Raw genomic sequence first — 23,304 nt, forward strand, 5'->3', positions numbered from 1 at the left:
AGAGGGGCAAAGGTTTAAAAGTAATATAAGGAAGTATTACTTTACTGAGAGAGTAGTGGATGCATGGAATAGCCTTCCTGCAGAAGTGGTAGCTGCAAATACAGTGAAGGGGTTTAAGCATGCATGGGATAGGCACAAGGCCATCCTTCATATAAGATAGGGCAATAGTATTCAGTATATTGGGCAGACTAGATGGGCCAAATGGTTCTGCTGACACATCCTATATTTCTGTTTCAATAATTTATCTTCTCCATTTTCTTTGAAATAGCTGGTTGAATTAAAGAATGGTGAAACCTACAACGGGCACTTGGTCAGCTGTGACAACTGGATGAACATCAATCTTCGAGAAGTCATTTGCACGTCTAGGGTATGGCCTGTTCCTGTAATTACTGATAATTCACATCACCTTTGTCTTGTTCCCCAACCATTTTCTTATATAAGTATTTTTTGAGATGGTACCTAAGAAGTTTCCCAAGATTTTTAACAACTAGACACAGAGGACATAGAAAATACACAAAAAACCTTATTCTCTTTTTAAATGTGCCACCTCTCTGGTCCCTGCTGGATCTGCAGTGTTCATGTGACTGCTGCAGGCAATCACTGGCCTCAGTGGTCTCGTGAAAGATGGATATGACATCATAATGACGGGACCAGCAGTGTTCAGAGGTCCTGGGACTAGCAGTGGAGTGACAGGACATTTAAAAGGTAAGTAAGGGTTTTTCTTTTATTTTTCAGTGCCCCCTGCTTTGTGCTTTTTTTATTTTTTTTTATTTTTTTTATTTCTTTATTAAATAATGGAAGGCTGCACTGTATATTTCTGTCATTCCTCCCCCTTCAGATGAGCATGGAGCATTTGATAAGATTTCTCCTCTGTTCCTGCTGACCCCACTGCCCTCCCCATCAAAATAACTCAGCACACAGCCATTAATATAAATCAAATAGTATTGAGGGGCTCACACTATGACGTGATGGATATAGGGGGTTCACTGCCTACTGGGTCACTCAGTCCCAGTACGTAGAAGGTTATAAAAATGAGAAAAAAAGGTGGTAGGCGCTCCTTTTACTGGTTTTGCATGCAGCACTATTCATTAATTAAACAACACTAGGCAAATAATATAGATTAATTAAAAAAGGAAAAAAAGAAATATATAAAAATAGTAAAAATACATATACTATAAAATGTTAATCAGTTGAAATCCATATATAAACATGATCCCATTGTGAACTAGTACTCCATTATGGTAAAGATATATTATGCATAATTATTAGTCAGCGGTATTAATATATCCTCTATCGATTCAATGCATCAATTCATGGAATCAATAATCATGCGATGTATCAATTTATAGGTCTAATGTTATTCCATTATATCAATTAATACGGTTTTTCAATGTTATCAGCAAATCAATATGGATTCTTGTATCATTTCAGTTCATATGTCATTTCAAACAACACTGGTCGCTAGAAAGGCAAGACTGATTAATAGTATAGTATCTGAAATTCAGTAGTGATCTGACTGATTATTGAAATGTTCCATACACATAGTCTATTTGTTAATTCATATCCATGGTCCAGATCAGCATATCATATCAAATGGTACTTCAGACTAGGCCGATTCCAAGTAGGTGTATGTAGGTATGGAAGTATAGCTTATTGGTGTAGATATATTCCAAATTTAAATGAAGTTTTGGTTAATCCATAGTCTCTGGTAATCAGTAGCTAAATAACGAGAATTGTTGGAATAATCGTTCCACAATATTCTGCAAATGACTGATTAATTAGCTGATTAATTGTGCTGGGTAGATAGAATTAGCTGTGTAACATCAGGGTTGTGTCACTTGTGGTGGACTCATAATACTGCACGAAGTGTCAAAAATTAATATCTCTTAGATGGGACAAGCCCAGACACTCAGCATATATACAAAAATGTATATCCAAAAATATATCTTTATTAAGTCAATAAAACAAATGCAGAAATTGGCAAAGACAACTACATGAAGAGTGCACAAAACACGTCGGGACATCAAGTTATAGCATTGCAAGTAGTGGAAAAGGTGGGATGGAAAAACAAGTATAAAGAAATACAAAATCAAACAATGTGGGTCCCCCACTTAGATAAAAAAAAAAAAAAAAAAACATGATTCACAACATATACACAATACAGACCCGGCTAGTGGCACCTCCAAGATGCAAAACACTTGTCGGGGTATCTTGGAGGTGCCACTAGCCGGGTCTGTATTGTGTATATGTTGTGAATCCATGTTTTTTTTCCATTTCATCCTCCACAACAGCATACCATGAGAGATGACTATCCTCCAACTAGGTAGGGACAGGAAGCTTAAAAGTAGGCCCTGCTGCAATTCACCTTCAGTGTCTTCCTGTCCCTCCAGGTGGTGAGAGGCCATCTCTCATGGCATTTGCTATGAGATCACTCGGGGCAGTACTGGGTGGGAAAGGTGAAGAAAAAAGATTGAATCTGCCCACATGCACGGAGGCAAAAGGTAGCCCCAACCCCTATCTAGGGTACCTGGTGCTGCAGGAGCCAAAGCAGCGCTTCTGTGCTCATCGTCTGTCCTCTCCTTCCTGCTGGCGCGCGGCAGGTAGGCCGTGCAGCGACGGACACTCAGGGAGTCCCTCCGGTAGCAAATGAAAACCCTCCTTGCTATCCATTACGTTTGCTGTAGCATGGATCCATGTGAAGAGCGCAGGGCCATGTGGTTTTCGGCTGACAGCGTTCCCTGGCGTTCGGCCGCGCCGTGTGTGTGTCGGGGGGCGGGGCTAAAGTGAAGTGAGGGCGTGATGATAACGGAGGGAAGCCCAGCTGATCTGAGGTCTGTGAGTAAAAAGGGGGTATATATTCTGCCACAGTTTTGCTCCCATGAGACGTTACAATGACTGACTTGGGAGCTGAAGCCATGGAGACCCCTCTGGACCCTTCTGTTGTGAGTTCCCTTAGAGCAGGCATCCTCAAACTGCGGCCCTCCAGCTGTTGCAAAACTAAAACTCCCAGCATGCCCGAACAGCCTACAGGTATCAGCCTACAGCAGGGCATTGTGGGAGTTGTAGTTTTACAACAGCTGGAGGGCCGCAGTTTGAGGATGCCTGCCTTATAGGAATATGCTGTGCCTATTTAAAGCAAGCTTGGTTTAATAGCATATCTAAAAAAAAATTCCCTGTCTCTTCCTGCGTCTATGTAGAGTGTTGGAGACAGTGCTCACAAAGCTAAGACAACTGCTAAAGTTAGTAAGTGTTCAGTATGTTCTTCTAGATTATCAGCATCTTCCTTAAGCAAGTTATGCTCTAGATGCCCTAGTTAAATTGCTAAAAATACTGTTCCTTCCCTTAAGGATGAACTAAGGGAAGTGATAAAGCAGGAAATGCGGTCTGCTCCTGAGGGATTTTCAGTCGCTGAGCCCTCTCCCTCATGTTCGCGGAAGAAAATGGTGTCTAAAGTGATTTCTGACCCTTCGTCATCGGATTTGGACTCTGATTCGGAGGCAGAATCTGCGGATTCTGACGATTCATTTGGATCCGAGTTTAAGCGTTACCTTTTTTCATCAGACACCAGAGAACTAATTAAAGCAGTCAGAACCACTATGAATATCTCAGATGAAAAAATCCATAGATCCATTCAGGGCGAAATGTTTAGTGGATTAGAACAAAGGAAAAGGAAAGTTTTTCTTGTTAATAAAAACCTGCATGCCCTAATCAAGCACGAATGGAAAGTTCTAGATAGGAAGATTTTCATTCCAAAAACTATTAAACGTAGACTCCCCTTTAGTGATTAGGATGAAACGTTGTTAACCCAATGTCCTCAAGGTATTCAAAACTGATTTTACAAACTGTTAACCCTTTAGGTGTTCCACAAGAAATAAAGGAAAATGTAGATGAAATTTCAGAATTTTTTGGCAGATTTTCTATTTTAATATATATATATATATATATATATATATATATATATATATATATATATATATATATATAATTTTCCTGTTAACAGCCAAAAAAACTCAATATTTATTACCCTGATTCTGTAGTTTACAGAAACGCCCCATTTGTGATCGTAAACTGCTGTACGGGCACACGGCAGGGCGCAGAAGGAAAGAAGCGCCATGTGGTTTCTGGAGGGCAGATTTCACTGGGATAAGTTACCATATCACATTTGAAGACCCCCTGATCCACCCCTAGAGTAGAAACTCCAAAAAAGTGACCCCATTTTGGAAACTATGGGATAAGGTGGCAATTTTGTTGGTACTATATAGGGATCGACCGATTATCGGTTTTACCGATATTATCGGCCGATATTCAGGATTTTGACCGTTACAGGTATCTGCATCTATTTTGCCGATATTCCGATAACGTATGGGGAACACAGATCGCACTGCTCTCAGCGCTCTGTGTTCCCTCAGCAGCACAGGGGAGAAGGAAGCAGTGTCTCCCTGCCCCTGTGATGCTGCTGCCGCCAATGAGAGGAGAGAAGACAAGAGGAGGGGAGGGGCTGTGGCCACTGCGCCACCAATGATGTTAACTCACTCATTTATTCAAATTGAACAGGAGGTGGGAGCTGGCTGCAGAATCAAATATCCGACTCCCGACCTCTATGAGCAGTAGCTGCGATCCGCAGTATTTAACCCCTCAGGTGCCGCGGATCGCAGCTACCGCTTATAGAGGTCGGGAGCCAGCTATGTGATTCTGCAGCCAGCTCCCGCCTCCTGTATATGAATAAATGAGATTTATGTTCATTGGTGGCGCAGTGTGCCACCCCAAGCCCCCCGAGTATTAATCATTGGTGGCGCAGTGCACCCCCCATCCCCACCCCAGTATTAAAAACATTGGTGGCGCAGTACGCCCCCCCCGCCCAAGCCCCCCCAGTTTTAATCATTGGTGGCAGTGGCCACAGGGTCCCCTCTCCCCTCCTCCTCCGATTGGAGCCCCAGCAGTGTAAGCCTGGGGCTCCAATCGGTTACCATGGCAGCCAGGACGCTATTGAAGCACTGGCTGCCATGGTAAGCTCCATGCTGCTGTGTGCACAAAGCACAGAGCAGCAGGGACAGTGTGAGATCCTATTCACCCTGATAGAGATCTATCAGGGTGAATAGGACAAGGGTTCTAGTCCCTAAGGGGGCTAAAAGTTAGTAAAAAAATAAATAAAAATATTAAGTATAAATGAAAAAGATTTACAAAAAAAAATAACTACACATTAACAATAAAAATATTCCTTTTCAGCAGATTTGTGTAGGATTTAAAAAAAATAAAAATATGAAATTTCACAGAATATCGGTATAAATTATCAGCTATCGGCCTGAAAGTTCACAAATTATCGGTATCGGCCCTAAAAAATCAATATCTGTCGATCCCTAGTACTATTTTAGGGTACATATAACTTTTGGTTGCTCTATATTGCACTTTTTGTGAGGTAAGGTGACAAAATTTTTTTGTTTTTGCACAGTTTTCATTTTTTGTCATTTACAATGTTCATCTGACAGGTTAGATCATGTGGTATTTTTCTCGCCCATATTCATTGGAGGACACAGGAACCGTGGTATAGCTATGTCCTCTAGGAGGCGTTAACACTAGATAAAGCTGTTAGCTCCTCCCCTGGCAGCTATACCCCCTCCAGCCTGGAGAGAGAGCTTCAGTTTTTTCTAGTGTCAATAGGAGGCAAGACCTCCCTGAATATTTTTTATTTTACTTTTATTTTATTTTTTCCTTTTTCAGGTGGGAAACAGTGGTCGCCTAGCCTCCCTGTTATCCCGGGGGAGCAGGCCAGCGTTGATCTGCCACGCTGCCTCCTCCCCCACAAGAAGACAAGGTGGACCAGGGCAGCCTCGCTCCCCTGCATCCCGCCAGCAGAAGGGTCACCCATCCAAGACCCTCTTGCAGAGTCCTGCCACTATGGTGCCAGTAGCTGAAGGGGTGACCCTGCTGGAGAAGAGGAAGGGTGAAGATGGCGGCTGGACAGATAAGTTATGCCTGCTCCCGGCCTCTGACCCGCATCTCCCTCTCCACCCCGTGTACGATGTCACTCAGGTTTGTCTTCTCCTGGGGACGTGCCATCTGAAGGAGAGGTAGAGAATTCTGATTTGGAGATGCAGGGGGTATCCTTTTTCCTCGCCATAATGATTTTTCGGCGGTGGTTTCTAAGGCTTGGGATCATCCAGAAATGCGTTTTTGCACCCCTAAAAAGCTGGATGTCCTATATACTTTCCCAGCTGATTGTGTGTCCACGTGGGCATCCCCTCCTAAGGTCGAACCACCAGTGGCACGGCTTGCCAAAAATATGGCTATTCCTATAGCCGATAAATCCTCCCTCCAGTCCGCTGAAGATCGTCCGATGGAATCCTTGACGAAGTCCCTTTTTGCAGCCCGTGTTCGCCTCCGCATGGGTGGCTAAGGCGATCTCTGAGTGGGCCAGCCAGCTTGACCAGGACTTGGTGTCCGAGGTCCCTGCTCAGGATCTCCGATCCTTGGCTTAGCTGATCACCCAGGCGGGGAAGTTCCTCTGCGAGGCGTCCTTGGACGCTGGCGCCCTCATCGCACGCTCTTCAGCTCTTGCAGTCACCTTACGCCGCGAGCTTTGGCTGAAGGTGTGGGCAGCGGACGCGACTTCCAAGCGTTCTTTAGTCGGACTTCCATTCGCCGGCGCCCGTCTCTTTGGTTCTCGGCTGGACGAAATTATTTCTGAGGCCACGGGAGGCAAGAGCACCCATCTCCCACGGCCTAGAGCCAAGCGGGCCTCTCATGTTAGGTCAGGTTTCTCACGTTGTAGGCCCTTTCGTCGATTCGCTTGTTCCCGCCCCGCGACTAGCTCTTCCGCAGGGGGGGCGGGTTTACTTCCCAAGATCGACACAAAGAAACGTCCTTTCGGGCACAGCCCTCCTGGCGCCTCAGGCCGCTCGACCTTCTGCGGCTAAGCAGTCCTCAGCCTGAAGGTGCGCCCCCGCCCAACAGGGTGGGGGGTCGCCTCCTTCTCTTACAGGACGTCTGGCAGGCCCACGTCTCCGACACTTGGGCACTCGAGATTGTATCCTCGGGATACGTGATCCAGTTCCTGTCTCTTCCCCCAGACAGGTTTTTTCAATCCAGTCTTCCACGGGACCCTGAGCGGGCGGCCGCCTTCTCCCAGGCCATTCAGTCCCTCCTGCATCAGGGAGTCATCTCTCCTGTTCCCTCAGAGGGGTTTGTGGTCCCCAAAAAGGAGGGCTCTGTGCGCCCAATCCTGGACCTCAAACTGCTGAACAAGTTCCTCCATCTCCAACGGTTTCGGATGGAATCCCTTTCTTCCGTAATTGCTTCTCTGGAGAAGGGGGAATTCCTTTAGGCTGTAGATATCCAGGATGCATACCTCCACATCCTTATCGCGCAGAGTCACCAGCGCTTCCTGAGGTTTGCGATAGACTATCATTACCAGTTTTTGTCTCCCTCCCGTTCAGACTGGCAACTGCGACTCGGGTCTTCACAAAAATTCTGGCTCCTCTTCTCGCCCTCCTCCGTTGCAGAGGCATCTTACTTATGCCTTATCTGGATGACAGCCTCATCAAGGCTCCCTCTTTCGCTCAGGCGTCGAGCAGCGTACGGATCACGCTGGAAGCCCTTGCACGTTTCGGGTGGCTGGTAAATCTGCAGAAGTCATCTGACTCCCTCCAGACAACTGGTCTTTCTGGCTATGCTTCTGGACACGGAAGCGGCACAGATTCGCCTTCCTCCGGACAAGCGACAGGCCTTGCAACATTCGGTGAGGGTTCTTCTTGATTGCAGGCTTCTGTCCATTCGCCTCTGCATGAGGACGTTGGGGAAGATGGTCACCTGTTTCGAGGCGATTCCCTTTGCCCAGTTCCAGAGAGGCGATCCTGTTCTCCTGGGACAAATCGTCCGAGAGCCTGGACTATCCCATCCGACTGTTCACAGGTGAGGTCGTCCCTTTGTTGGTGGCTGTCTGTTCCAGTCCCGGGAAGGTCTTTCCTTCCGATATCCTGGACTATTGTTACCACCGACGTCGGTCTGCTGGGTTGGGGAGGAGTGTTCCCTCCCAGGACAGTCCAAGGCACATGGTCTCGGTTGGAGTCCAAGCTCCCGATCAATGTTCTGGAGCTCAGGGCGATTCTTCTATCCCTCAGGTTGCCCCGTCAGAGTCCAGTCGGATAACGCCATGGCGGTGGTGTACATCAACCACCAGGGGGGAACGTGCAGCCTCGCGGTGATGCAGGAATCTGCCAAGATCTTACTGTGGGCGGAGGCCCATGTACAGGCAATTTCTGCAATCTACATCCAGGGTGTGGAGAACTGGACTGCGGAGTTCCTCAGCAGGACGACAATAGATCCGGGCGAGTGGTCCCTCCACCCGGAGGTATTCGAGGTGATCTTTCTATGTTGGGGTCGCCCCGACGTGGACTTGATGGCCTCAAGGCTCAATCGGAAACTTCCCACCTTCCTCTCCCAAGCAAGGGATCCGGAAGCTTGCGGCGCGAAAGCCCCGATCTCCCCTTGGAAGGGGTTCTCCCTCCTTTACATGTTTTCCTCCTCCTACTCAGGGTTCTATGGAAAATCAGGATCGAGGGCATTCTGACAATCCTCGTCGCCCCGGATTGGCCCCGTAGCACGTGGTACACCGACCTCGTTCTCCTTCTAGGAGACGTCCCTTGGTCACTACCTCTCAGAGACTACCTTCTTTCACAGGGACCGGGCTTCCATCTGCATTTAAGGGCGTGGCCATTGAAACCGCCATTCTGACACGCAGAGGGTTTTCGGCGGATGTCATCCGCACTATGATTCAGGCCAGGAAGCCTGCGTCGTCCAGGATCTATTACAGGACCTGGAGGTCCTTCCTGGGTTTCAGTGAAAGCCGAAATATTCCACCACTTTTTCGCTACCCACGGTCCTGTCCTTTCTTCAATCAGGGTTGGACCTTGGTCTGGCCCCTAGTTCTTTGAAGGGTCAGGTGTCGGCGCTTTCTATCCTTTTTCCAGCGCCCCCTGGGGCCTGTAAGGACTTTTCTTCAGGGAGTGGCACATACGGTTCCTCCGTACCGTCCTCCTTTACCGCCTTTTGGATCTGAATTTAGTCCTCTCAGCGCTCCAGGCTTCCCCCTTTGAGCCCTTGCGGGAGATTTCTCTCAGACTCCTGTCCTGGAAGGTAGTTTTTCTTGTCGCTATCACTTCCATCAGACGGGTGTCCGAGTTGGCGGCGCTCTCTTGCAGAGAACCCTTCCTGGTATTCATAGGGACAAAGTGGTTCTCCGGCCCGTCCCTTCCTTTCTTCCGAAGGTGGTCACTGACTTCTATCTTAAAAAGGAAATTGTCCTTCCCTCACTGTGTCCATCTCCTTCACACCCTAAGGAAAAGGAGTTACACCATTTGAACGTTGTCAGAGCTCTAAAGATCTATTTAGAAGCCTCCGGTCCCTTCCGCCGTACGGACTCCCTTTTTGTCATTCCGGAGGGTCCTCGCAAGGGATTGGCAGCCTCCAAGGGGGCAATCGCACGTTTGATTCAGGCTGCACCGCGCCCGGGCTTGGAGGAATCGCGCTTCGGCTGCACAGTTGTGTAAGGCGACTACTTGGTCCTCCTTACACACATTCACAAAATGTTACCGGGTGCATACTTATGCATTGGCGGATGATGCCTTGGGCAGCATGGTCTTGCAGGCGGCAGTTTCTTAGATGCCTGCAGGGACGCTTGCTTCCATGGATCTGTGTTTTTTTTCCCCCCCCTCCCTGTGGACTGCTTTTGAAAGTCCCATGGTTCCTGTGTCCCCCAATGAATATGGGCGAGAAAATTAGATTTTTGTAAAACTTGCCAGTAAAATCTGTCTCGCTCTTCATTGGGGGACACCGCACCCAGTATTGTTGTTTGACCACAGTTGTGGCAGTTGCTGGTTTGAACCCTGTTGGGTCTTTTGGCATGTTTGGTGTTCCATGTTTTTTCTTTGGTTCGCTTGCTTCTCCTACTGCTTGTGCACAAACTGAAGCTCTCTCTCCAGGCTGGAGGGGGTATAGCTGCCAGGGGAGGAGCTAACGGCTTTATCTAGTTTCAACGCCTCCTAGAGGACATGGCTATACCACGGTTCCTGTGTCACCCAATGAAGCCCCCAACGAAGAGTGAGAAAGAGATTTTACTGGTAAGTTTTACAAAAATCTCATTTTATAGAGCAGGTTGTTATGGACGCGATAGTACCAAGGATGACTACTTTTTTTGGTTGTTTGTTTTACATTATAAAGCATTTTTGAAAAAAATGTTTTTTTTTTTGTCTCCATATTCTGAAGGCACTTTTTTTTTTTTGTATAATTCTTTATTTGTAAAGAACAGATCAAATCAATAAAACGCTTTATGCGTGACAGGGACTTACATCTGATATAATGCAAAACATGTACAAAGTCACAGAGCAATCAAAGTACAAATATGACAATGAAAATAGAAATAACATCCTGGAGAGGAACGGCTACAAGCTTTATGCTTAGGTTGTTAAAACAAACAGGGCATTGCAAAGAATGAGCATGAAACCCCTTACATAAAGTATACTCAAATATGACTAATACTGGATCATTGGAGAACGAACGTCCGCGATTTCCCAGGGATGACGGAATCCACACAATCAAAGGGCCTTATATCAGCTCCTAGTGGTGTCTGTCAATGGAGAGAGCTAGACAAATATATTATCTCCCTATAATTGGGGTAGGGAGGGGAGAGAGGTAAGGACCAGGAAATTAGAAGGTCTCACCCAGGGCTTATCCCATTTCTCTTAGCATGGAAATCCAACCAAGGTTGCCAGGTTTTGAGAAAGGCAGCCCTCCTGCCCGAATTCCACCCCACCAGCTCTTCGATGAGGCAGATTTGGTGTATTTCATCTAACCAGTCCCCAATAGTTGGAGGTTCTGACTCCTTCCATCTCGCCGGGATCAAGATCTTTGCTGCTGCTATGAGGTGTGTAGGTAAGTTATCGGCAGATTGTGTCAAATCTGTCTGAGGTCTCCATAACAGTATAAGCTCTGGGGTGAGTAATACACTAGTCTTGCAAATTCTGTTAATGTGGCCCTCCACTTCTTTCCAGAAACATTTTAAAGACGGGCAGAACCACCAGATATGTGACATCAAACCCTTTCCCTCACGACATCTCCAGCATGCATCGTCCGAAAGCAAGTTTGCCCTATATAAAAAGTCAGGCGTCCGGTACCAACGCGTGAGAATTTTTAAAATTATTTTCATATAGGCGTATGCTTCTATGGGAGCCATGGGAGTGTGTTAAAATAGTTTTGGTCTGAGTCCGATATGTTTATTCGCAGTTCCCGCTCCCAGGGATCTGAGAGTACAAATAAGAGGATTTTCGGGGGTGGTCTAGAGGATTTCTATATCCTTGTCTACTAATGAGTTTAGTAGGGGTCCTGATATTTGTGTTTTAACATTTTCAATAAAGGAATCGAGATCTGTTGTCTGTTGCAAGGCAGATAATCTAATATCGGTGAAAGTGTGCCAACACTGATGGCAATCTCTTGCCCCTTCTCTTAGAAAGTAGGGAAGGATGGAAAGTGGTGCTAATGGAGAGAGTATATTATGGTGCATAGAGAGTCCTGCTGTTTTCCTACAATAGGAGAGCATAGTGCGTGTGAGATCGCTAAGGTGGTGAGACCTACTCTTTTCTGGAGATGCCACCCACAAGAGGTAAGCTTTGTTTTTACCTAACAGTCCGCGCTCTATATCAACATACAATTTGTTTTTAGAGGGATCGGCTAGGGCAGTCCATCTTTCTAATTGGATGGCGTGGTGGTATGTCCTAAGATCGGGAAGGGAGAGGCCACCTCTTGCTTTTTTCCGAATAAGGAGGGGGTAGAAGAGGCTTAGTTTTTTGTTCGACCACAAAAAATTGCTAAAGAGAGAGCGGAAATCCATGAACAGTTTGTCGGGAATATGTATGGGTAGGCTTCTCAACGTATACAAAATCTGGGGAAGGGCGTAAGTCGTAAGCAAATTCTTCCTTCCTAGCCAGGATAGGTAAGGGATTTTAATGGATTTCAGAAAGTTTTTTAATTTTGGTGAGAAGAGGGGGGTAGTTCAGATTATAAAACTGCGAGGGATCTGGGGGAACCTGGATCCCCAGAAACTTGATGGCGTTGTTCGGCCAACGAAAGGGGGGCTAAGATCTTTATTCTATTTTTTGGTATCGAGACATTGAGTATTTCTGATTTTTCTAAATTTATCTTGAAATTGGAGACCCTACCATATTCCTCTAACAACTGCATGACCTCCGGTAACGCTTCTTCTGGATTAGTGATTAATAATAAGAGGTCATCAGCAAAGACCGCTAAGGAATGGGTGGAATGTCCAACTGTCAATCCGCGTATACTGTCAGAGGCTCTGATCTTAAGGAATTGTCTCCAATGCCAAAACAAACAATGTTGGGGAGAGGGGGCACCCCTGCCGCGTCCCATTAGAAATGTTGAAAGGGGCAGAGAGGAAGCCATTCGTCATGACCCAAGCTGAGGGGCTCCTATATAAAGAAAATATTGCGGAGACTAACGCGGAAGGGAAGCCAAAGTGCAAAACAGCATTTTTCATGAAAACCCAGTTCACCCTATCAAAGACCTTTTCCGCATCCGTCCCCACAAGCATCAAGGGAATCTTTCTCGTCCTGCCATGGTGGATAGCATGAAACACTCTGCTAACATTATGTCTACCCTTTCTGCCCCTCACAAACCCCACCTGTTCCTCTTGAATAAGTTGAGGGAGATATTTAGCTATCCGCTGGCTAAGAATCTTAGCCCATAATTTCACGTCAGCGTTCAAGAGGGATATGGGTCTATAGCTGCTACATTTTACTGGGTCCTTCCCCTCCTTTGGAAGGACTACTATGTGCGTCATCAGGGATTGTGGTGGGAGGGGGGCGCCTGTCAATAATGAATTACATAAGTTGGTAAGCTGGGGGAGTATAGTCTTATGAAATTTTTTATAGTATGAAATGGGAAGTCCGTCAGGTCCTGGACTTTTACCGGAAGGGGTGTTAGAAAGACATTCTCGCACCTCCTCCTCTGATATGGGGGGTTAATAAATCTGCCCTCTCCGAGACCGAGAGTTGAGGGACAGATACTGTCGCTAGGAAGGAGTCTATTTTCTGTTGAAGATCTGAAGGGTTGTCCGTCTGTAAATTATATAGAGAAGAGTAAAAGGAGGCACATTCTTCGGCTATTGCTGGAGTTGTCGAAAGGTAATCGCCCTTATCAGATTGGATACATGCGATATGGGCTTTTACCCTCTGTCCCTTAATCAAGCTGGTGAGCAATTTTGAGCCCCTATTACCATGAACATATGCCTGAAATTTCACCATCCTAAACATTTTCGCTGTCCTAATGTTTAACAGGTCTGTTAGTTGAGTGCGCAATTTAACTATATCATCATATGTCTGCTTGGAGGGAGCTCTCTTATTGAGGTTTTCCAAATTGGAAATTTGGGCTATTATGGAATCTATCGCCTTCGTCCTTTGTTTGCGAACCCACGTACCCAAGGCAATAAGTTTACCTCTAATGTAGGCCTTGTGAGCCTCCCACATTATGGGCGTGCTTGTTTGTGAGTTGGTATTCAATTAAAAAAACATGTTCAGTTTATTCTCCCCGAGTTGAGATCTATGTAGGTCGTTTTCTAGTAGGGTCTCATTTGGTCTCCAAGACCTGGGGGGTTCCTTGTAGGTGTATTCTCATCGAGGTCGGTGCGTGATCTGAAACGGTGATTAGACCAATACTCGCAGACTCCACTCTCTCCAAAAGGTGATTGGAGACAAACATGTGATCTAGTCGTTGGTAGGTACCGTGTACGGCAGTGTAAAATGTGAAATCTTTCCCTTTTGCGTTTTAATACCCTCCAGACATCAGAAACTTGGTGTGCAGCCAAAGCACTTCTCAGCCTTTTGATCTGGGGGGCTGGATGTCTGGGAAGGATAGAGGTGGAGTCTAATGGGTGGTCCAACACCAAATTAAAGTCACCACCTAGAATTAGCATTCCTTCTCTGAAGGAGTGAAGGTTTTGTAAGGTTTCAACTAGCCAATTGACTTGGTTGACATTGGGTGCGTATATGTTGGCCAGGGTATCCTTGTTTTCATAGAGTGCTCCCTTTATGAACACAAAGCGCCCACTAGGGTCAACAGATTGTGAGTGGACTTGGAAAGGTAGATCAGTTTAAATCCCTATGGAGACCCCCCTAGAAGCTGACAAGTGGGTGCTGTGAATACAGGTCTTGAAATGCTTAGTAAAAAGTGTGGGTACTCTGTCTAAAGTAGGTCTCTTGCAAGAAGAGGATGTCCACTTTCTCCCTCCGCAACATTTGGAGAACCCGGTTCCTTTTTTGCGGCACATTCAGGCTATTGACATTAATAGACAATATATTTAAAGGATCCATACCCATTTAGATAGAAAGCTGCATAGTAGTAGCTGTCCCAGGGTGCAGAAAAAGGGGTAGTTACGCACATTCCTCCAGGAGAAACTATTAACAAAACAAACATGTGCAACCCTGCAAGTTGTTCCATTATAAGTGATAAGATATGAGAAGGGGATGGGGAAGGGGTAGAAAATCTGTGGGTTCCACCTAGCCACTTTACGTCCCCCAAGCAGCACTCATATGCACATGGTATCCCGGCCCTACTGACTCTTATGCAAATCTAGGCTGGTAGTGCCTTCAAAAAATATATCTCTAGGGCTGAAAAAGTGCTGTGGTTACTTGAATGGGTGAAAGACGTATTAGTGAAAGGAAGACATCCGTAATCTATGCTATAATATCTCATAGTAGCAACCCATAAGTATAACAGTAGATGTGCATTTTAAGTCTTATACCCTATCAGGGTTAAGGAAAGGCAGAAAGAAGGGGGGAGGGGATTCGGTATAAGAAAAGACCCTAATGTGGGCATAATATATAATAAAATAAAGTGTAACTGATAGCGCTGAGTTCTTGCATCACCGGCTCAAGTGCAGCAGACAGTGAGTCTCTGATAAAGGACCTGGTAATGGGAGACGAGTCACGCTCGTTATGGATTTCAGACGGAGCACAGGAGCTCTCCCCATCAGAGTCCTCCGGGTCTGTTTGTGCGATAGCGCCATCTTAGATCTGGCACTGAGCGGAGACATCTTCTTTTTCAGGAATTTATCCAGTTCCGATTGTCTCCCAAGCTTGCGAGGGGTATCTTGGTTGTCTCTCTGGGCTTATCTTTCGTAGTCTTGCCCATTTGAAGGCAGGTAAATAACTTCTCAGCCGCTGAATATGAGTGCTGCTTCAGGAGCTCAACAATCAGGCGTCCATCTCCTGCACGGCTAGCTCCGCCCGCCATAGTTTTTTTTTTGGACGGTCTTAAGTAGGGACTCATTTTTTTTCCGTATGAGATGACTGATTTGTACTATTTTTGGGGTGCATATGACTTTTTGGTCGCTTGGTATTACACTTTTTGTGATGTAAGGTGATGACACAATTATTATTATTTTTTTTTTACGGTGTTCACCATAGGGGTTAGGTCATGTGATATTTTAATACAGCAGGTTCTTACAGACGCGGTGATGCCTAATATGTATACTTTTTTTTATTTAAGTTTTACACTATCATTTTTTAAACAAAGAAAATCATGTTTTACTGTCTCCATAGTCTGAGAGCTAAGTGCCTGGGCTTGTCCCATCTAGGAGCTATTAACTGTTGGCAAGACATAATTGTCTTTGTACTCCTTACCTGGTTGTCGTGACACACGCTTGACACCATCTGAACCATATAAGCTTATCTTGGTCTCATCAGACCATAGGACATGGTTCCAGTAATCCATATCCTTAGTCTGCTTGTCTTCAGCAAACTAGGCTTTCTTGTGCTTTATCTTTAGAAAAGGCTTCCTTTTGGAATGACATGCAGACCAATTTGATGTAGTGTGTAGGGCTAAAACGATTACTCGACTGAATCGAGTAATTTGTAAAAAAAAAAATCCTCAATGCAAATTTTTTACATCGAGGATTTGTTTGTGTCATGTAACCACGGAGCGGGAGTGAAGCGCTTGTTATTACTTACCGCTCCGTGGTCACCCCCCCCCCCCCCCCCGGCCCACACCACGCTGCACTTTTTTCCTAACACATTGTCAGTTCATAGTGCACGTAGGCGCACACTATGACCCGACGCTGTGTGACATCAGGACGACAGTGCAGCGCGCAAAGAATAAGATGGAGAAGCTGGGGAGCGGTGCCCCTACAGGAAAGGTAAGTACTGTCGCTGGGAAGATTGCTAAGAGGTGGCACTGAGGGGCAGTTGGGGGTGCAAGCTGGTGGCACTGGGGGGCAGCTGGTGGCACTGGGGGGGAGATTGGTGGCAGCCTGATGGCACTGGGGTGGCAGCTGATGGCACTGGGGGTAACTGATGCACTTGGGCTGATCGTACAGGGGAAAAGGGTGTTGGAAACTGATGGCAGTGGGTTTGATGAGTTTTTATAAAGGAAACCAGTCTATTAATTCCTTTTTTCTTATTAGATTACTTGATTAATCGTAAAAAATAATCAGTAGAATACTCTACTCTATTTCTAAAATAATCGTTTACTGCAGCCCTAGCAGTGTGCAGCGTGTGGTCTGACAGGCTGACTACCCCTACCCCCAACCTCTGGATATGACACTCAGCACGTGCACTCATCTTCTTTGGTCGACCATGGTGAGGCCTGTTCTGAGTGGAACCTGTCTTGTATGGTCTTGGCCACCGTGCTGCAGCTCAGTTTCAGGGTGTTAGCAATATTCTTATAACCGTCCTAAGCCATCTTTATGTAGAGCAACAATTCTTTTTTCCAGATCCTCGGAGAGTTCTTCGCCATGATGTGCCATGTTAAACTTCCAGTGACCTGTATGAGAGAGTGTGAGAGCGATGACATCAAATTTAACACACCTGCCCCTTATTCACACCTGATACTTTGTGACACGAACGAGCCCTATGACACCAAATTTACACTGTTATACAAGCTGTACACTGACTACTTTACATTGTATCAAAGGGTCATATCTTCAGTGTTGTCCCATGAAAATATATAATAAAATATTTACTAAAATGTGAGGGGTGGACCAACTTTTGTGAGATACTGCACATTGTATCACATCTGCTAGAATTGGAAACAGCTGCTCAGTATGACATGGGAAAGACTTGTGTCCACTAAGCTAAGCACAGTATCCATTATCAGATACAGTAGATGGGAGCAGCAGCACAGCCTCACAAATGGGCTTGGTGTGATCCATGCAAATGTATCTAATCTCATGATATTTGAGACTGCTATGTACCCAGTGTATCTCAGCTTGTAATGTGTGTTATTGTGCTGCTCAGACAGTGTATCTAACTCTATGAAGTGTGATACTATGGGAGGAACTCCAGCATTACACATGATAGGCTTAGATATACTGGATATATCATTTGCTAATGGGGGCGTGATTTGTTGTGGATGTTGGGGGTGCCGCAGCTAACAGGTTGAAGCTGGATGGATTGTGCATCTCTGGAGATATTCTACACAAGAGAATAAGATTTTAAAATGATCTGACATCTTTTAACAGGATGGTGACAAATTCTGGAGAATGCCTGAATGCTACATCCGTGGCAGCACAATTAAATACCTGCGAATCCCAGATGAAATTATTGACATGGTGAAGGAGGAAGTGATGTCAAAGGGCAGAGGTCGTGGAGGAATGCAGCAGCAAAAGCAGATGAAAGGCAGAGGAGCTGGTGGAGCTGGGAGAGGTAACTTATATCTCGCTTTCCAAAACCTAAATTGCCTGCACACAAACTATTACCTGTTTGCTTCTTGTCTATCTCTGGACCTGCATTACACAGTTGTGTAGAATGGACTTTTCAGCTGGAGACTAATTCTAGTAAATGCACTTCTCCTGATCTCGCATTGCAGTCAGCCATTACGGCAGGTGAGATGGCAAGCCTGCTCTAGCTTCATACTTGCCCCCTGTGTAGATTGTACAAGCAGACTGCCACTACTGGCCTCCCCACTGACAACTGTGGTCATCATGTTGTCAGGACCTGCTAGTAATTAACTAGCCGCTGACTTCTGAAAGCTTTGTAATGGCAGTGCACTTGGCATAAAACCCAACAGCCATTTTCTCAACAGTAACCAGATAACTCTCTTGGCTCATTACTAGACAGCATGTAGTCAGGAGTACAGGTTGTTGTCCCCCATGTCACGCAATGTAGTTTATAATGATATAATTAGGGCTTCTGCACATGGGATCTGCAAAACACGGATATCGGCCTAGAAACTTTTTTTTCTCCTTCAGAAATTTGCTGTCCTTGTCCAGCAAAACGGACAAGAATAGGACTTTTTATCTATTTTTTCTTGCGGGTCTGTGGAACAGACTTGTGCTCATGTTCTGTCTATCTTTTGCGGTCATATTGTGATGAATGGGTGCGATCACATGTGGACCAAAACTATGGGCATGTGCAGTCGTGCTTATACAGAATATATACACTACCAACAAAAAGTTAGGGATATTGGGCTTTCGGATGAAATTTATGGAAAACATAAAAAGTTCACACTACAGTGATGATATATCATCATAAAAGTAGGGCATTTAAAGGGAACCTGTCACCTCTACTATGCTACCCTCACTGAGCGTTTCTAAATGTTCATTGTGTTAACCTAAACATATAAATTATACTTTTAATTTCATTTGCAGACGAATTCAATAAGTATTATGACTCATGTTAATTTGCATAAAAGGCGGGAAGTACAAAAATGCATATCTTGTGTGACCAGAGAAGAGTCATATTTTTAAGCTCTGACTCATCTCAGGTTAATTTGCATATGTATCAAATCGTTTTTTTTTACACTATAAAAGCACAGAGCTATGGGGACTGGGTATTGCAGATGTGCTAGCGGCCATCTAGCAACCAATGTCGTCAGCTCTATCCAGGTGACAGGTTCCCTTTAAGTAGAAGCATGCAATGGTGATTTCCTCATCTCAAACAATTTATTGAAACAAAAGCCAACAGTGGTGGGTATACCCCCACAAAAATGTCAGTGTCTTGTCATGTGGCCTTGAGCGTCAATTACAGCCTGACAACGATGTCTCATGCTGTTCACAAGTAAACTTATTGTCTGCTGAGGCATGGCATCCCACTCTTCTTGAAGGACGGCCCTTAGGTCATTGAGGTTCTGGGGTATATAGTTTACAAGCCTCTACACAGTGACTCAGCTAATTCCATAGGTTTTCAATGGATTCAGGTCTGGAGAAAGTGCAGGCCACTAAATTTGAGGTACCCCAATCTCCACAGGGCTCCAGATGGCGACCAAAATGGTCGCCAATGCGACTTAGAATTTACAAATGGCGACAAGACTTTTTAGTCTTGTCGCCATTTGCGACTAGACCCGCCGCCGCAGCTCTGCTCAATACAGCGGCGGGCACAGGAGCTGATGTTCTCAGCAGCGCAGGAGGAGTCTCTCCCTCCCCCCTGTGCTGCTGCTGCCGCCGCCTCCACCAATAAGAGGAGACGGGAGGAGGAGGGGAGGGGCTGTGGCCACTGCGCCACCAATGAAGATAACCGACCTGTAATACAATACAGGAGGCGGGTGCCGGAATCAAATAGCCGACACCCGACCTCTATGACAGGGAGCTGCGATCAGCTGCAGTTGAGTTAACCCTTCAGGTGCGGTACCTGAGGGGTTAATTGTAGCTGATCGCAGCCCCCTGTCACAAAGGTCGGGTGCCGGCTATTTGATTCCAGCACCCGCCTCCTGTATTTGTATAAGAAACGTTGGTGGCACAGTGCGCCCCCCCCCCCCTAGTATAAGAAACGTTGGGGGCACAGTGCGCCCCCCCCCCCCCCAGTATAAGAAACGTTGGTGGCACAGTGCGCCCCCCCCCCAGTATAAGAAACGTTGGTGGCACAGTGCGCCCCCCCCTTCCCCAGTATAAGAAACGTTGGTGGCACAGTGCGCCCCCCCCCCCAGTATAATAAACATTGGTGGCTCAGTGGGAAGTGCCAATGAGGGTTAAAAATAATAAAAGAAAATTTATTCACCTCCTCCAGTTGATCCGTAGCTGCCGGTCACCTGTACTTACTTCTTTCTTCAGGACCTGTGGTGACGTCACTGAGCTCATCACATGGCCCATTACCATGGTGATGGATCATGTGATGAGCACAGTGATGTCACCACAGGTCCTGAAGAAAGAAGTAAGTACAGGAGACCGGCAGCTACGGATCAACTGGAGGAGGTGAGTAAATTATTTTTTTATTTTTTAACCCTTATTGGCACTTCCCACTGCGCCACCAATGTTTATTATATTGGGGGGGGGGGCACACTGCGCCACCAATGTTTATTATATTGGGGGGATGGGGGGGCACACCGCGCCACCAATGTTTATTATATGGGGGGGGGGGGGCGCACTGCGCCACCAATGTTTATTATATGGGGGGGGCGCACTGCGCCACCAATGTTTATTATATTGGGGTGATGGGGGGGCGCACTGCGCCACCAATGTTTATTATATTGGGGTGATGGGGGGGCGCACTGCGCCACCAATGTTTATTATACTGGCATGCTGGGGGGCGCACTGCGCCACCAATGTTTATTATACTGGAGTGTTGGGGGGGCACACTGCGCCACCAATGTTTATTATATTGGGGTGTTGGGGGGGCGCACTGCGCCACCAATGTTTATTATATTGGGGTGATGGGGGGGCGCACTGCGCCACCAATGTTTATTATACTGGCATGTTGGGGGGCGCACTGCGCCACCAATGTTTATTATACTGGAGTGTTGGGGGGGCACACTGCGCCACCAATGTTTATTATATTGGGGTGTTGGGGGGGCGCACTGCGCCAGCAATGTTTATTATATTGGGGTGTTGGGGGGGCGCACTGCGCCAGCAATGTTTATTATATTGACCTTCTTCTTAGCAGTCTGTATTCAGAATGCTATTATTTCCCCTTATAACCATGTTATAAGGGAAAATAATAGTCATCGGGTCTCCATCCCAATCATCTCCTAGCAACCGTGCGTGAAAATCGCACCGCATCCGCACTTGCTTGCGATTTTCACGCAGCCCCATTAACTTCTATGGGGCCTGCGTTGCGTGAAAAACGCAGAATATAGAGCATGCTGCGATTCTCACGCAACGCACAAGTGATGTGTGAAAATCACCGCTCATGTGCACAGCCCCATAGAAGTGAATGGGTCCGGATTTAGTGCGGGTGCATTCCGGTATTCTGAATGCTGGATCTGGCACTAATACATTCCTATGGGGAAAAATGCCGGATCCGGCATTCAGGCAAGTCTTCAGTTTTTTTTCGCCGGAGATAAAACCGTAGCATGCTGTGGTTTTATCTTTTGCCTGATCAGTCAAAATGACTGAACTGAAGACGTCCTGATGCATCCTGAACGGATTACTCTCCATTCAGAATACATGGGGATATGCCCGATCAGTTCTTTTCCGGTATAGAGCCCCTGTGACGGAACTCTATGCCGGAAAAGAAAAACGCTAGTGTGAAAGTACCCTAAAATATTAAGTTTAAATCCCCCCCCTTTCCCAATTTTACATATAAAATATATAAACATTAAATAAACATATTACATAGGGCTGCGTCCGAAAAGTCCAAACTATTAAATCATTAAAAAGTATCTCCTATGCGGTGAGCATTCGCCATTTTTTAGTCACCTTGTCGCCCCAAAAAATAGCATAGGACTGTTCTATTATGGGCCGAACGTTTCATAAAATGCTAAATGCACGCGGCTTTTTTTGGTAAATTTTTTTTTTTTTTTTTTTGCGCGGTATTGAGTATCGCAATACTTTTTTATGGTGACGAAAGCGAATCAAAATTTGGGTTTCAAAACAACCCTACGCCGATCTGATCAGCGTAGCGTTGTCACGATAGCAAAATTTTGATTCAGTTTCGATTTGGCGACTAAAAATTTGATTTGGCTCCTAAATTTTTCAGTTCAGGAGCCAATGGCTACTAGGTATTTTTTTTAGTCTGGAGCACTGCTCCAGCAGCTGTTCCTTAATGATGTTATACAAGTAGTATGGGCTTGTCACTATACCATTCACAAAGTGTAGGGCAGTTCTGTATTGACTGGAAATACCTGCCCACACTGTAGCACCACCAACAGTGGCTGATGCATAGCGCCCTCCTTGACGTCTCAAATGTCGTCGATGGCCATAATTTCTGGTCAGTGTGAATCAACTTTCATCAGTGAACAGCATTGATGCCCACTGGTCCCTCGTCCAGTGTAGATGCTCCCTGGCTCATGCAAGACAATGACTCCTGTGGTCAGGTACCCTAGCAGGTCATCTAGCATGCAGACATAAACGGTTTCCAATGGTCTGACGTGACACTTGGGAATCCTTTCACCTCCCTTAAATGTGCCTGGAGTTGTGTGGCATTAATCATCCAGTTCCACAGGGCATTGTTCACAATGAAGCGGTCAGTGTGCGATGTGGCCAAAGGATGGCCACTTCTATTCCTTTCTGTGACCCTTCCAGTCTCTCTGTATCTGTTGCAACATGTTGATGACACTCTAAGCTCAGTGGCCTCTTCCATCTGAGAGCATCCTGCTTGAAGCCTTGCAATGGTGAGGTACTGTTGATGAATTGTTAGGTGTTGCCTTGGTCTTGTGATGTCAAAATGTGAACATCATGATGAGGAGGACTGTTTAAATACCAATTCTAATTGAACCAGTAAATGTATTGGGTGATTCATGGATCAAACACCTGTTGTGAATTTTGCCATTAAGCTCCTTGTTAGAGAACAGCAAGTTGTGCAAAAAGTACTGAAACATTGAACTGTTGGACATGTGCATTCAAAAGTTTAGAGATGGTCACATTAAGTTCACCTGTAAAGGTTCATCCTGAAATTTCATCCACAAGCCAAACATCCCTAATCCCTAGTCATCAGACTCTTTCACTTTCACATTTGATACAAGAAAAGAAAAGACCAGTGGAGAACCAAGTGGTGAAAGGAAATGTGAGGAATGTTTGATCTATAAATCAAATCACAACTGCCCCCCCCTTTTTTTTACGTACCCATAATTCTTTATGTACCCATATTCTTTATATTTTACCCAATCGATTCAATTAATTTTATTGGGTCATCTCCCTGTGTGACCTAGTTGTGCTTTTAACCACCTCCGGACCGCCTAACGCAGGATCGCGTTCCGGAGGTGGCAGCCCTGCGCACAGTCACGCATATATGCGTCATCTCGTGAGACGCGAGATTTCCTGTGAACGCGCGCACACAGGCGCGCGCGCTCACAGGAACGGAAGGTAAGAGAGTGGATCTCCAGCCTGCCAGCGGCGATCGTTCGCTGGCAGGCTGGAGATGTGTTTTT

General features: G+C 45.9%; 1 protein-coding gene across 1 annotated transcript in view; it reads left to right on the forward strand.

Moving 5' to 3' along the window:
- LSM4 (LSM4 homolog, U6 small nuclear RNA and mRNA degradation associated) overlaps positions 1–23,304 on the forward strand; it is a 47,674-nt gene that overhangs the window by 14,386 nt on the left and 9,984 nt on the right. The window contains exons 3-4 of the mRNA XM_040417801.1: positions 269–367; positions 17,525–17,708. Coding sequence (XP_040273735.1) covers positions 269–367; positions 17,525–17,708 — 283 coding nt within the window. The remainder of the gene's footprint in view (positions 1–268; positions 368–17,524; positions 17,709–23,304) is intronic.

The sequence above is a fragment of the Bufo bufo genome, chromosome 2, assembly GCF_905171765.1.
Source record: "Bufo bufo chromosome 2, aBufBuf1.1, whole genome shotgun sequence".
NCBI lineage: Eukaryota > Metazoa > Chordata > Amphibia > Anura > Bufonidae > Bufo > Bufo bufo.